The sequence below is a fragment of the Nipponia nippon genome, unplaced genomic scaffold, assembly GCF_047370975.1.
Source record: "Nipponia nippon isolate SJK-2023a ecotype South Korea unplaced genomic scaffold, ASM4737097v1 scaffold_1, whole genome shotgun sequence".
NCBI classification, from domain to species: Eukaryota; Metazoa; Chordata; class Aves; order Pelecaniformes; family Threskiornithidae; genus Nipponia; species Nipponia nippon.
In genome coordinates this window covers 58012975-58026528 of record NW_028262290.1, presented here as the reverse complement: position 1 = coordinate 58026528, position 13554 = coordinate 58012975, and the positions used below count along the sequence as shown (strand labels likewise).

The 13554-nt window shown below is 42.6% G+C and overlaps 1 protein-coding gene across 4 annotated transcripts in view; it reads left to right on the top strand.

Annotated features, from left to right (window-relative positions):
- The first annotated feature begins 204 nt into the window (after window positions 1-204).
- Window positions 205-13554, top strand: part of SPIRE1 (spire type actin nucleation factor 1) — a 134753-nt gene continuing 121403 nt past the window's right edge. For all 4 annotated transcript variants that reach the window (XM_087757032.1, XM_087757016.1, XM_087757025.1 and 1 more), the window contains exons 1-2: window positions 205-697; window positions 13214-13248. In XM_087757032.1, the coding sequence (XP_087613158.1) occupies window positions 367-697; window positions 13214-13248 (366 nt within the window). In that variant the 5' untranslated portion in view covers window positions 205-366. The remainder of the gene's footprint in view (window positions 698-13213; window positions 13249-13554) is intronic.

The window sequence follows — 13554 nt, the reverse complement described above, 5'->3', positions numbered from 1 at the left end:
CAGCCCCGGAGCAAACGCCGCCGCCCGCAGCCCCGCGCAGCCAGGCCGCCGCCCGCCATTAGGGCCGGGCCGCCTCCTCTGGCGGCGGCAGGGGGCGCTGCGGCGCCGGGCGGCGGCCGGTGGCGGCGGGGGCGGGGGAGGACGCCATTGCGTTGCTATGAGCTGCCTCCCCCTGCGGCGCTGGCAGCGGCGGGCGGCCCGGGCGCCGCTCCTCCTGCCGGCCGGCCGCTGCCTGCCTGCCTGCTGCGCCGGCCGGGCTGTCCGGCGGCCTGGTGGCACTAGCGGGGCGGGGAGGATGAGCAGCGCAAGCAGCCGCGGCGGCGGGGCCGGTCACTGAGCCGAGGAGCACCGCGGCGGAGGCAGGGCATGGCGCTGCCGGGGGAGCGCGGCGCGGAGCCCCAGCCCGGCGCCTCCCGCCCCGCCGAGGAAGAGGAGGACGGCGGCGGCGGCGGCGGGGCCGGCGGGCAGCCGGAGGCGCTGTCGCTGGAGGAGATCCTCAGGCTCTACAACCAGCCCATCAACGAGGAGCAGGCGTGGGCCGTGTGCTACCAGTGCTGCGGCTCGCTGCGGGCCCGCGCCCGCCGCGGCGACACCCCCGCTGCCAGGCTGGGGGCGGCCGCCCACCTCCGCGTCTGGCGGGACGGCACCGTCACCCTGGAGCAGGGCGAGCCCCACCGGCCGCCCCCGCCCGCCTCAGGTAAGGCCTGGCCCCGCCGCCGCCTCCGCCGCCTCCACCGACCCCCTTCAGCCCCCCGGGTACGGCCCGGCCCGGCCCGGCCCAGGAGTGGCGGCGGCCGGGTGTCGGTGCGGGCGGCCGCCCTTCGCTCGCCGCCTTTGTCCGTGGGCTGTGGCAGCCGGGAGGAGACGGTCTCCTTCCCGCCGGCGGGCTGCGGGGAGAGCGCGCTGGGCTCCTCAGCCGCGCCGGGGGCGGGTGGGGGGTGTGTGTGTGTCTGTCTGTCTGTCTGTCTGTGTGTCCCTGCTCCACCTCGGTTTCGGGAGCGGAAAGGTAGAAACCGTCGCCTTGAATTTGATAGCCTGCGTGTGGGTACAGGGGAGGCGAATGCGGGTTTAGCGTTTTATAATTGCGTCGTCTTTTGGTGCGTAATACTGTCTCATCCGCACCTACAGCGCCTGCTTTTGGAGCTCCTTTGGCCTTATTGCTCGTCCTACGGTGTCTTTCCGAAATAGTTTGGCATCAAAAGGCACCTATTAGAAATAGATCAATTTAGAGGCGTGCTGACACTAAGTAAATAAGGAAGCCGTAAATAGGTACCAGGGGCTTAGTACCTACCGGCTGTTTCTTTAACATACCCAAGAAAACATATTTTGCATTGGAAAGGGGAAGAAGGGAGCGTGCCTGTTTCTCAGCATTTCAAAGCTTCTGATTATGAATGTGGAAAGGAATATTTTTTTGTTGCCAGTAAAGCTTGATTTCTGAAAAGAAACTAAAGCTAGGCAGCAGAGGGTTGCGATCAGTTATCGCACAGATGATGGTATTCCCCTGTATCAACCTAGTCCATGTTCAACGTCACTGAATTTTCCAGGAAGACGCGGGTTTCAGCATTTTAAAGTTACGTGAAGCAGAAGGCAATGGTAAATTCACAAAATGGGATTAATTGAGCCCTCAGCCTTTAGAACATGGGTATTATGCCTGGTGTTACAATTTAATGAAGCCTTTTAATAGACTTTTCAGACAGGCAGTCTTTTGGCAGACTTGCAGTAATCCAGTTTGGAGCTAGTGGTACATGCAAATATCAAAATATACTCACTGGAAGAAGGGACATAATTTTGTTCCACAATTGAAATGAGTCTAATAATGACTTCCATCTACATGTGATCTGATTTAATTATTTAAAAAAATAGGTTATTGTGATTTTATAAAATGCCAGACCAACAGCCCGAAGTTCCAGGAAAATGCTTTCCTGACCAAGACATCTGCATGTCACAAGAGCATTAGAGTTCTGTATTGCATATTCTGTGCTGCTTTTACTTACAGTGTTATGAGATGATACCAGACTTCTTCCTTTCTCTTTCCTACTGTAGGAAATATATTGATTTACTATGTATTTCTTTCTGTTGTTGCTTTTTCCTTGCTATTTGTGGGCTTATTCTATTTCTTCTTACAGTACATCTTTAACGGCCTGTAGGAAGGTGTTGGATATATCTGGATATAAAGTTCAGGCTCCTCACTGACATCCAGCATGTTTAGTTTATGCTAAAGCTGCGTGCCACATCTGCATTAGTCTTTTAAAATGTTTTAGTTAACATGTGCTAACCTGTGTATGTTGATACCGCGTTTAAATATTTGAATAGATGAGACCTTTTTTTATCTTTCAGCCCTGACTATTTTTCTCCTATCTCTTTCTTTTTTTACCTTATTGTTTTATGTATTATGTTGTATGTCAGTTAACACCACATACATGTGCTTATTTCTTGAAAATCTTGGAAAGTGTGTGTGTATATGTATGTGTGTGTGTATACATATATATAAAAAAAAGATAACCAGTCTGCTAAGACCTCCCATGAAAGCAAGGGGGGGGATAACCCAGGGCAAGTACCCCCTCCAGTGCACATAATAGAAAAGGGGAGGAGGGGAGATTTCTGCCAGATGTCCATTCCTAAACCATACTGGGTGATCCCACTTTTGCATCAGCTGCAGGCTGGTGGGTGCCTGGATTTGAAAGGAGTCAGTATTCCTCCTGGGGTCCTCTCCCTGCCCCTGGTCTTCCTCATCTCCCTAACTTCAAATACACTTCTGCAATATAGGCCATTGCTCAGCCTTCAAGCTTTCACAGAGGATTTTGTGTGTGCGTGGGAGTAACTGTCAACAACATAAAACAAAGGTGGTCCTAGTCAGTTGGCTTTTATTCTTTGGTTTCTGGAAACTGTAGCAGGTTTTCACTGGAAAGCATAATGTGTGTGGTACAGTGAATGTTGGTAATTTACTGGATGTTGAAGAGTTGACAGTAGGCTTGCTTCTCTCTGGTATCTTTTGAACTGTCCCAGTTCTTTTCCTTATTGCTCGCTGCAGCGTCCTTAGGTGGTGATTAATGAGCTTTCTGAGCCAATTTCAGCTTGAGCTTCTTGAACAGGTCTTTATTCTTAGGCTCATGTATTCTGCTTAGTAGCAATGAGAGCTTAAGAAGAGCCATTGCCCTGGCGCTATGACTTGGGGAGCAGGACGTTGTAGCATGGGCCCTGAAGCTGTCTGGCCATGTTAATTTTACTCTTGCGATACAAATTACAGTTTTCTTAAAAAGAAGTACTGGTTATGTAGAAACTGATGGTACTTTTCCAGAGCTGTTTCTTGTGAAGCAGTTTTCCGGCTAATGTGCAATATTTGAAATTCCAAGTAAAAATACCTAGAAATTGAATAAAATGGCCTTGAGATAGGAAACAACGATGAGTTTCACTGATACCGGTGCAGAAAAACAACTTCGGAGTTCAATCCCTGTCCTTAACCAAAACCAGAGACTGATTCTCAGATCCTTCCAGTTTTATCTATGTGGTCTGTTAATATTTGGTTATCTTGTTTATGTGAAAATGAACAAGTGATTTTTTTTTTTTTTTTTAAGCATTGATACTACCTGAATCCCTGGCAAGAGGAGGATCAGGAAGGATTCCTGCTAATTGTTTTCCTGCCTTTGTATTTCAGACAACTTGGATTTAAATGCCTGTGTCAGGAGGTTTATTAGAGCAATAGGGGTTCTGCGGGCTAACGCTTTGAGCTGTAAAGCTATTTTGTTATAGCGATACATAAAAAAAATATACAGCTGTAGGTTGGTGCATAGGTTTGGATAATTCACGGGAGCAAATATTGGCTGTTAGTTTCTATTTTTGTAAACAACAGAATCCTGTGTGGGCAAATAAAGGAGTCCCCGAAGAATGATGTCTTTGGGTAGTGAACATTCGGGCTTTGTTCAGGATTGTGACGAACGATGCGATCAGTCATGCCTGTCAGCGGAGCTCGGGCGAAGTCAGGAGCAAACGCAGCCGTGTCACAGAGTTTACTTTGGAGACTCTCATAAAGCGATGTTTTCACGGTGTGTTGCAAACCTTATCATTTTGCCAGAACTGAAGTGAGTAAGAAATAAACATGAATATGCAAAGAATGAAGAGCTCACTGTGGTCGTCTTAGTATGAATCATCGTAACTGTCTGACATCTAAACCCCACATAAATGTGGGTTGCTTAGAAATACCCACGATGAAATTGGAGATACAATGTAGAACATATTTTACCTAATGGGTGTGTTAGCTGTCTCTTTGCTACTTGCAATTTATATGAAATGAGCTAACAGAGGCATCTAGTAAAGTCCCAGAGGCAATCAAAAAATAACTTCTGAACGAGCTAAAGCATTTGGTGTAAACATGTGGTTTCATTCCTCCAAGCTCTCTTCTTGTGGAACAGTACTTATAAGAGGTTTTTATAAACTTGAAGCAATAATGAAGTGATAGATACAGGAGTAAAAAACACGCACGAGAGCTGGCAATCGACCTGACGCCCTGTGTTTAGCGGCAGCAGAACGCCGTAGGGCACAGGAGGCTGTTTCATCAGGGTCGCATTGTCGCTGTGAGCTGGATAAGGGGTTCTTGCGTTAAGGTTCTTTGGTTAAGGTCAGCGCGCCGGCTGCACCGCCACCTTCCCGCAGGACAGCTTTGGGGATGAGCAGGCTTGGAAAAACCGAGAGTTTTCCCCGCATGTTTTGTTAGCACCAGATCCCTGACTTAGCAAAAGCAGCCACTGATTTTGGGCATTGCAGTGAGCTCCTGAAGAGGAACAGCCATGAGGATCTTGGAAAGGGGCAAAGGCGGGTATTTGGAAAACCAAACCGTGCTGACTTCCAGCTGTTGGCTGTAGAGGGCTGGCATGCGTGCAACGTTCCTTGGCCTCCCTCCTGAGAGCGTGTCTCTGCGGGTAGTGTCAGTGGCCCTTCTTTTGCCTTGTCCTCCAGCCCTAGAGGAGAAAGCACGGAGGGAAATTACTGCTGGTTTTATCAGAAGCGAGTACTATGCAGATTTTTCTTTTGGAAATCTGCCAGGCATTCAGCAGGAGGACATAATGCATGGAGTATTCTGGCTTTGAATCAAAAAGATCACAGAAAAGTTGACTACGCAGTGGCTTTCATGGGACTCGGAGGGCTCAGGGTGAGACACGCTGGAGAGGAATAGCTTACGTTGTCTTGGCAGTTTTAATGACTTTCATGTCCTTCTTACACCCTTGTGTGCCCAGGTATTGGAAGGCAGCGTGGAGAAATGTGGGACGAATAAATGCAAATTTAGCTGGTGTGCATCAAGACATTCTCATCTGTCAGTCTCTTGTGGAGCACCCAGGAAAAATATGCAGGATTTTTAGAGGAAAATGAATGTACTGACATTTTACTTCTGATTTTGTTGACCCTTTTGAACGATAATGGATGGGAGTAGCCTTGCTTGCTGTTTAAATTTCAAAACGGGTGTTGCTATGAATACTGCTAAAATAAATGGTACCTCTAGAATTAAGACTTAATTGTGCTCTGAATTCAGATTTTTTTCAAGGGTATTCAGAACCATCTGTATTTAAAAATAGTAAGGTTTGATGTATTGAGCCGCACCTTTTCCTGCAAGAGTTTTAGATAGATAGGTATCTCTATATATCTATACAGATATGTTAATGTTGGAAATCAAGGTAGGAAGAAAATGGCACTAGACAGCAGAGAGGAGCCTCAGTGAGTTGATACTTTACCTCTGTTCACTTGCTCTGCTGATTTGTGGGAGAGAGCGAGCTTAGGCCTTATTTATGCTAGGCTTTCTGCCATCAGTGTGGCTCCCAGTATGTAAGGGTGAACTGGAAAGCTTCCAGTCGTGGCTTATGCTGATGCATCCTGTGCACTGGGGGTTACGTGGGCTCTCTGTGAATGTAGGCAGATGGCTAGGGACCCTATTGTAGACAGCTCTGGTGGGGGAGGACAAAATAAGCAAAGAAAAGATCCCAACATAACAAAATAAAGTCTTTGGCTAAAAAAAAAAAAGCCTATTACAAATGCCCACACAAAAGACATGGAAGGAATTGCCAGCAGTGATAGGTGACCTCGGTTACCTATGTTTGTATGCAGAAATGTGGAAGACGGTAAGTAGGCAGTGTAGGAGTAAAGACTAATTTGGTGTTGTCTGAAATCTCCATTTTTTCCTAAGGAAAACCTAAGAGCAGAGAACTCTGAGAAATTGTGGGCTCCTGATGTTCATAACGACTTCAAGTAAAAGATAACACACTTGTAATTTAATGGAGGTTTTCTTGACTAGTGCAGTAAAAATGTTGCTGTAGAAAGGGAAGTGGAATTGTAGTTGCCATTCTTAACAGTGATGGAAGAGTAGAGTGAAAAATGAGACATCTGCCATGACGTTGCAGAGAGTTAATATGATGTCCCTAAGGGGCATCACTGGAGAAAGAACAAAGATGCTTTTTTTTTAAAAAAAAAAAAAAAAAAAGTAGCGGGTAATGGAGTCCAACTTCAGGGGCTGCCTGGAGGTGACAGTTTACCCCACAGTACCCAGTGAGAGGTGATGGGTAGGACTGGGGTAGCATGAGAAGGGCTTTGAAAATGAAGACGGTAGCTGTATATGATGTGACACAGAGAGAGAGAGCCTTTAACAGGACAATTCAGAGAGCAAGATGTGATCAGAGTGACAGGCAGTGAAAATGACCCACAGGGCTGCAGTGTTGTGAATGAGTCTGACCTGAGGGTGACTGCGTTTGCCAAGTGTGCAGTAGGTCTGTTGCAGGTGACAAGAGAGTTAAAGGTACGTAACGTCTTGGATCCATGTTGGCAATGAACATATCTTTATAAAAGCGGGGAAGCTTTTTCATAATGTCTGTTAAAAGGAAACTGGAGAGTGTTCACTCTTTGTTTCTGAATTAATTTATCACATTACAGCATTGGATCCGGTAAGGAGACAGAACGAATATTGTTCTGTTCCTGATAAAACCTTAAGGTAGCTTGCATGACACACGCAACTATGAGTGTGTTATTGAATTTTATTACTGTGCACTTTAAGAGGAACAAAGGGAGATGAGTCAGTTTGTACAGTGTAAATACGAGACTGCAAAGACATAGCCGAGGTAGAGAAGAATTAAGAGAACTACTTTTTCATCTACTTGAGAGAGTTTATTAACAGCTGGTGAAAGTTCTTAACAGATCCAACAGTGCTGTGTTATCAATTTAGAAAAGCTGTAACCTGCTTGAAACTCTGGATCCGTCAAACCTGATGGCAGAAACTACCGGTGGCTTCAATGGAGTCAGAATTCTGCCACAAGCACACATACTTGTTGAATGAGCAAGCAAGTGGATAGCTCCAGGAAAACTTAGAATATGATTGGAGTAACAGAACTTTAAAAAAAAAAAAAAAATTGATACATGTGAACTCTGCAAATTCACACTTTTTGGGAAGGGCTGATATCTGGACAGGACAGAGGAAAGTGAGTGTAGTATCTGTACTTAAGCATCTGCAGAAGAGACTGGCAGCTATGAATAAAGCTCAACAGCATTTGGAGATGCATATCTACCACAGTATTTATCTTAGAATAACAAAAGCTGATGGTAGGCAAACTTAAAGGTTTGCTAAAGAGGGTGACCAGTGGAACATAGAAAGAATTGTATGGTGACCACAGCCAGTTTCTTTGTGCAGAGTAGAAATGGGACAAGACAAAGAGTGACCATTTAATTATATCTTAGAAGGTAGCACTAAGGTAGTATGGGTTTGTTAATTTGGAATTAAATAATATTATTTTAAAATAATTTTTATTACAAAATTTAACTGGGTATTAACACTGAAGACCTCCTAGTCATTATGTTTGCTTTGTGCAGTGTACAAGAGGATTGCTTATGACTGTACAAAATGAGGAGTAACTTCAGTGAAGCGGTGAATGGAGGAAGATGAAGGCATGAAAAAAGATCGACACAGGGAAGGAAAGTCCTGGCCACCTTTGGTCTAGTAACGTCTCTAAGAATTTTCCTTGTATTTTCTTAGAAATTTCTTCCTCTTTCCTTTTTCCTCTCCCAAGTAGAAAAATGAGGCGTACCATTTCTAAATCATCAGCTGTAGGCTGATACAGAAATCATGAGTCAGATCCAAAAACCCACAAGCTGTAAAAACTCACCCCATTTCTTGTTGCCTTCTAATTACACAGTTTAAAGGAAGGTTATGTTGATCCTCAAAGCCCAAGTGTTTTACTTAAAAACACGTGTCTCCGTGCTCGCGGCTCTGAGGGGTCTCCGAGTACCTCTTCTAATCCAGTCTGCTTCCTTCCACTTCCTAGTGTTCTCGCTCTTCTTCACCTTCTTCCCTGCAGCCTGATGTCTCTTACGCCGAAGCTATACTTTACCTATATTAGTCTTTGTCGCTTTCACTTTTTTCTGTTTCTTTTTATCATGCAAGATTTCTCTGTCCGCCTCTGTTTATCTTGTAATATCCGTCCTCTGCCAGAAATCTGGCTCATTCCCGCTACATCAATATTTCCCTCTCCCTTCATTTGATTATGAGTTCTGTTCTTTGCATATTCATCTCTTTTCCTTATGTTGCTTGGTTGCCTTTGCTTTCTTAATTCTTTCTCTTTCCTTTTATTGGTAGTAATCTTGACTCTTGTGTTGACAATCTTGTCAGATTTGGTAACTAATGCTCCTGCAATCAGATCATTAAATGTGAGTCTGAACATTTTTCCTTTTTCTTTTTTTTTTTTTTTATTTTTCCTTCCTTTTAAAGGAGTTCCTCATTCTCTTCAGGGAAAGCCTACTATTGTAGCTACAGTGCCACTTGAAGACGTAAAAGCTAGAAAGCAAATACAGATTCAACTTATCGTTAATATGGGGGCCTGACTAAAGACTGCTGAATTTAAGGATCCTGAGGTAGTGACTCCCGCGTTCTCCCTTGCTCCCTTTCCTTCGATTAGCCCCTGTGTTCCTTGTTTGGCCACCTCTTCCACTGTCCTCCAGTACCTATGGGCAGTGGCTGTCTTTCCTGAAGGCAACTTGAGTTCTGCTGTTGTGGAAATAGCAGCTTGATTTCACCCAAAACCTGCAGAAATGGGCTGTGGCATTTAATTAGAACATTAATCTTCAACACAAAATGAGTTTCAGGTTTGTTGCCAATGCGTGCATCAGCTGTGCTGTTGCCTGAAAATTAGTGCTGCTAATTTCAATTCTGCAAGAAGCTGTCTTGAAGCAAATGCTTTTGAATCTATGCAGAGGAATCTGAGGCATGAGAGGAAGGCTCGGAGGATGCTCTGAGGCCCTAAGCTGCAAGGCTCCTAGAGTAGCTGGTTATAGCTGAAAGAGCAGCCGTGTAATTGCGGTGTCACATCACTAACGTCAACTCTGTAGCTTAATTTTTCTTGGGATAGGGGAGTGCAAATGGTTTTGCACATTCTGCATGCTTTCTTACAAATATCCTGTGTCAGTCCATTTTCACAACTGAATTATCTATTTTGCTTTTAAAACTCAGTCTTAAATGTATACTTCTTACTATTGGCAACAGTACACGATATGCTTGCGATTTGTTTTTATATCTATGAAGACCCTTCCTAGCCGTGACCTGTTAACCCTTGGAGGCAGGGAAATTGTGCTTCAGTGAAGCATGGGCTATAGATAAATTGAGGATAGTCTTCTTAACAGCCTTCTGAGAGATTTTTGTGAAAAGAATTATTTTTCCCCAGTCTAAGTAGCAGCCTGAAGCTCCTGCCTTGAGGGATAAGTCAGTGTACCGTAATGCTTGATGAAAGTTTGGTATGACTCCCCTTGTTGAGGGTTTGAAATAAGAATAATTTTCAAATAGAAGCTCTGAGGAACGAAAAATGAATGTGAAGGTTTGGGGGGGTTTCTTTTTTTTGGTGGCAATTATGTCTTTTTGAAGACTGTTTTCAGAGATACAGGAAACCTCCAATTTAAGTCTTTCTCTTTCTTGCAAAAACTGTTCATTTTTTGCATTTCAACAGTCATATAATCTTCCAAACCGTAGCTTGTTTATAAATTGAAGTTAACTTGACAGTTAAAGTCATGCTATTTACTAGTAATGAATGCATTAGGCACTATTGGAAAGCTGTCAGGGAAAAATACTGTTGAATTTTTTTTTGGCAGTAAGAGTGGTGAAAATGCTACAGGGATTAGTATCTAGTTGAATGGTTGTGAAGTCTCGATCTATGTTAAGAAGCAGCAGCTTAAATAATTCTGTAAGTCTTTACCTATTTACCAGATAATCACTTAATACTCCTTGCAGACAGAGACTATTCTATGACTTCTTACAGGGAATGCAGCCTAAGCGTGACCCTTAGGCTACACTTAAGAGTTCCTGCTTTTTCAGTCATATCAGCTGAAGGGAGAAGAAATTTCTACTCCCAGCCTGTATAAGTAAAGCCAGTATAAGTAAATTGGCTTGCATGGGCCATACAAAAGCAAATTCATTTCAGTCTTGATAGATGCAAGTAAGTGCATGTTTCTTGGTCAATACTGTTAATGCTGGTCTCTTCAGAAATGTAGGAAATTCCTGAAGGAGTGGGCCCATAAGTCACTGCAAACAGCTCGGGGAAATCTGTTAAGTGTATAGCTGGACTCAAGGTAAAGAGGGATATGGAATGGTATGGTAATTATTAACCGTAATGCAGAATATAATATTAAAATGCTATAAGTCAGTTAGTAGTTGCAGCTGTCTAGAATACTGTCTGCGGTGCATTTGAGCTGGTGTGAGACTTAAACTACTTGTTATTCCCCCTTTCCTCCCCAGGACATGGAATCATGACAGTACCATTGCTTTTTAAAGCGCTGGTATAAATGTTGCCCTTCTCTTGTGTAGTTGCCCACTTCACAAATAATAGGAATGAAGAATTCAGTTTAAGATGTTCCCTACATTTTTTAGTAATAAAAACAAAAATTAGTTATGATTTGCTCTGAAAGCAGTAGTAAATTTTGATAGTACCATATATGAAATAAGGAAGGTTTCCAAAGTTTGAGTGCTTTTCCTTGAAGAACAGCTTTCATGGAAGTTTATTAAAGAAGATCTGTCATAGGGGCTGTGAGATAAGCTTCTTGCTGTTTCTTTTGGAAATACAATTTTTGCCTTACTTGTTTTGGTCTGGGCTGATTTATTTGTTTTGTGCTTCAGGACTTGGTTAGGACTTCTATTAAAAGGATCTTCACAGGATCTCAGCATTGCTATGAGGTGTAGCAGTGAGTCCTTTGTGTCTGTGCTACTGAGAGGATCTAGTAGATAGTTTGACTCCTGTTCCATTAGACCATAGGAGATGCAAGTCAAGATATTTTAAATTATCAGTGATTGCAAACGTTGGTGGCCTTCTGTATGCCTTTGCATTGCTATAGGTTTAAAATTACTACTTTTTTCTGAAGCAGTAATTTAAAAAAAATAGTACTTTCTCCAAAAAAGGCAGACTTTTTTTTTTTTCCCCATCTTGACTACATTTTTGTGAATTAGTCTTGTATTATCTTGTATCGTGGAGGTATGTTGTTTTGGTCCTCTGTCATTTGAGTTTCACAGAAGTAGCCCCTCATATTCATAAATCTGCTAATAATGGTAGGGTTATTTCAAAAAAGTTCTCAGTAAATTTCTCCCGTTTATAATTTATAACAGTCACATGAACGTTACCATTTTAAACGCAAAAAATGTCTCTTACGTGGATCTTGAAGTGAATTGACCAGGATCACCAGTGCTTTTGAAAAGATGATACGTGATGCAAAAGCTGCTTTTTTAAGTCACTCTTCTGTTCTTCATTTTGAAGTCGGACACCAGTGCTAAGCATTCTGCTTGCATCGGCAACAGTTCAAAATGAAGGTAAACAACTTTCACCCTGTTAGGTGGATGTTCCCTACTCATCCAAGATGTGTAACCTTTGGTTTCAAAGGGAAGGTGACCAGTTCAATATGAAAAATTAATCTTCGAAGCGGGTGACTCCTCCCTAATGCCAACAGTTTTGCACGCCATTCAGATTTAACGTATGAAGTCAGCATGATCACTCCTCTCTGCAGACGTCATGCTAACCAGTTGGTTGAGCTTCCTTGGGCTTGCTAGGCAACGTGATAAAACAGTCCTTCCAGTTATGGCTACAAATTGCAGGCTCTTCCTAACTATTGCAGTAAATCCTTTGGCTACACTGGGTGGTGTTCAGCATCATCACCTGTAACATATGCTCTCACGGTACGCACAGTCAAGCGAATGCACGCTGTTGTAGTTTTTGAGTACGTGGGGACTCAAAATCGTGTCATGCATTTCCTAGGATGAGTGCCATCAGGCCAAAAGTTGCAAATTTTAGACTGGTAGTATGGGTGCAATGCAGCCATAAAGCAAAGACGAAAAGAGTAAAACTCAATATCTGTGTGTTTTGAAATGAAAGTTTTGGGTATCTCCCCTTTGAAATGGATGTAGTCCTGTAGAATACTTGACTTTCTTGAATATCGTTTTTCCAACAGAAAAATCATCCTGTCAGAATTACTTCATCCTACTTTCATATGAATTATTAATATGAAATAATAATATTCCTGCTTTTAGTGAAATGCTACCTTCCTAATATGCTGTGACATTTCAATCTTATTTTTGTAAGCTGTCAAGCCACTTACTCTTTTATATCAAAGTGTTTTGTCTTTGAGAAAATTGAGATTTCAATTTGATGAAACAATTCAGAAACTTAATTTTTCTGTATCATATAAATTCCAAAATGATGTTTCTGAACTCAGAAGAAATGCAAAAATTGACAAGAGGGACTTACAAAAATATTACAGTAATGTTTCAACTTTAATTTGCTTGAACTTCATGTCATTGAACTCTTTGATATCCCAGAAGTATCAGATGAAACAGTGGCTTTTCCCTGGTTTATGAATTAATGTTGTTTTTTCTCTTGAAATAATTATTTGCCTCTGCTTAATTTACGCCGACATGTTTTCATGTTCCCTCCATGGCCAAGCATCAGTCATACAATTTAAATAATGAAGCCAGGCATTAAAGAGACATCTTTTTAAAAGGGAGTATTGTGAAGGATCCAAATAAAAAGGGCAGGGCCGCCTTCTTGTTAATTCTGTGATGCATATAGAATGGAAACATTATTGAAATGTGTGATTAAAGTAAGGCAAAGAATATTTGGCAATTACTCAAAAAAAAAAAAAGTGACTCAAGTTTTTAGTTTTATTTGTCCATCGCCTTTTACTTAATCTGAAAACTTTTTTTTTTTTCCAATTGCAGATAAATCGGGCCATTTACACTGCACAGAAATGGAGGTAAGAGAAGTATTTTGTGTTCTCTGCTAGTGCTGATTTAGCTCAGCTCTTTTTCATTAACTTGTAAATTTGGTACATTTATAGTGTGGAGTTATCATTGCAAAGTTGTACCCTGAAATGTGTATTGTATTTATGACTTCCATTAACAGCTGGATAAATGTGTCTTAACATGGGATATTTAGTCTTATGTTCAGAAACAGAGGAAAGAAAGGCCATGTGGCTTTCTAAAAACAAGGTTAGAGGTATGTTATGCAGCCAATGTAACCTTGTTTGATATTATTTCTTTAAAATATATATTTTTAGCAG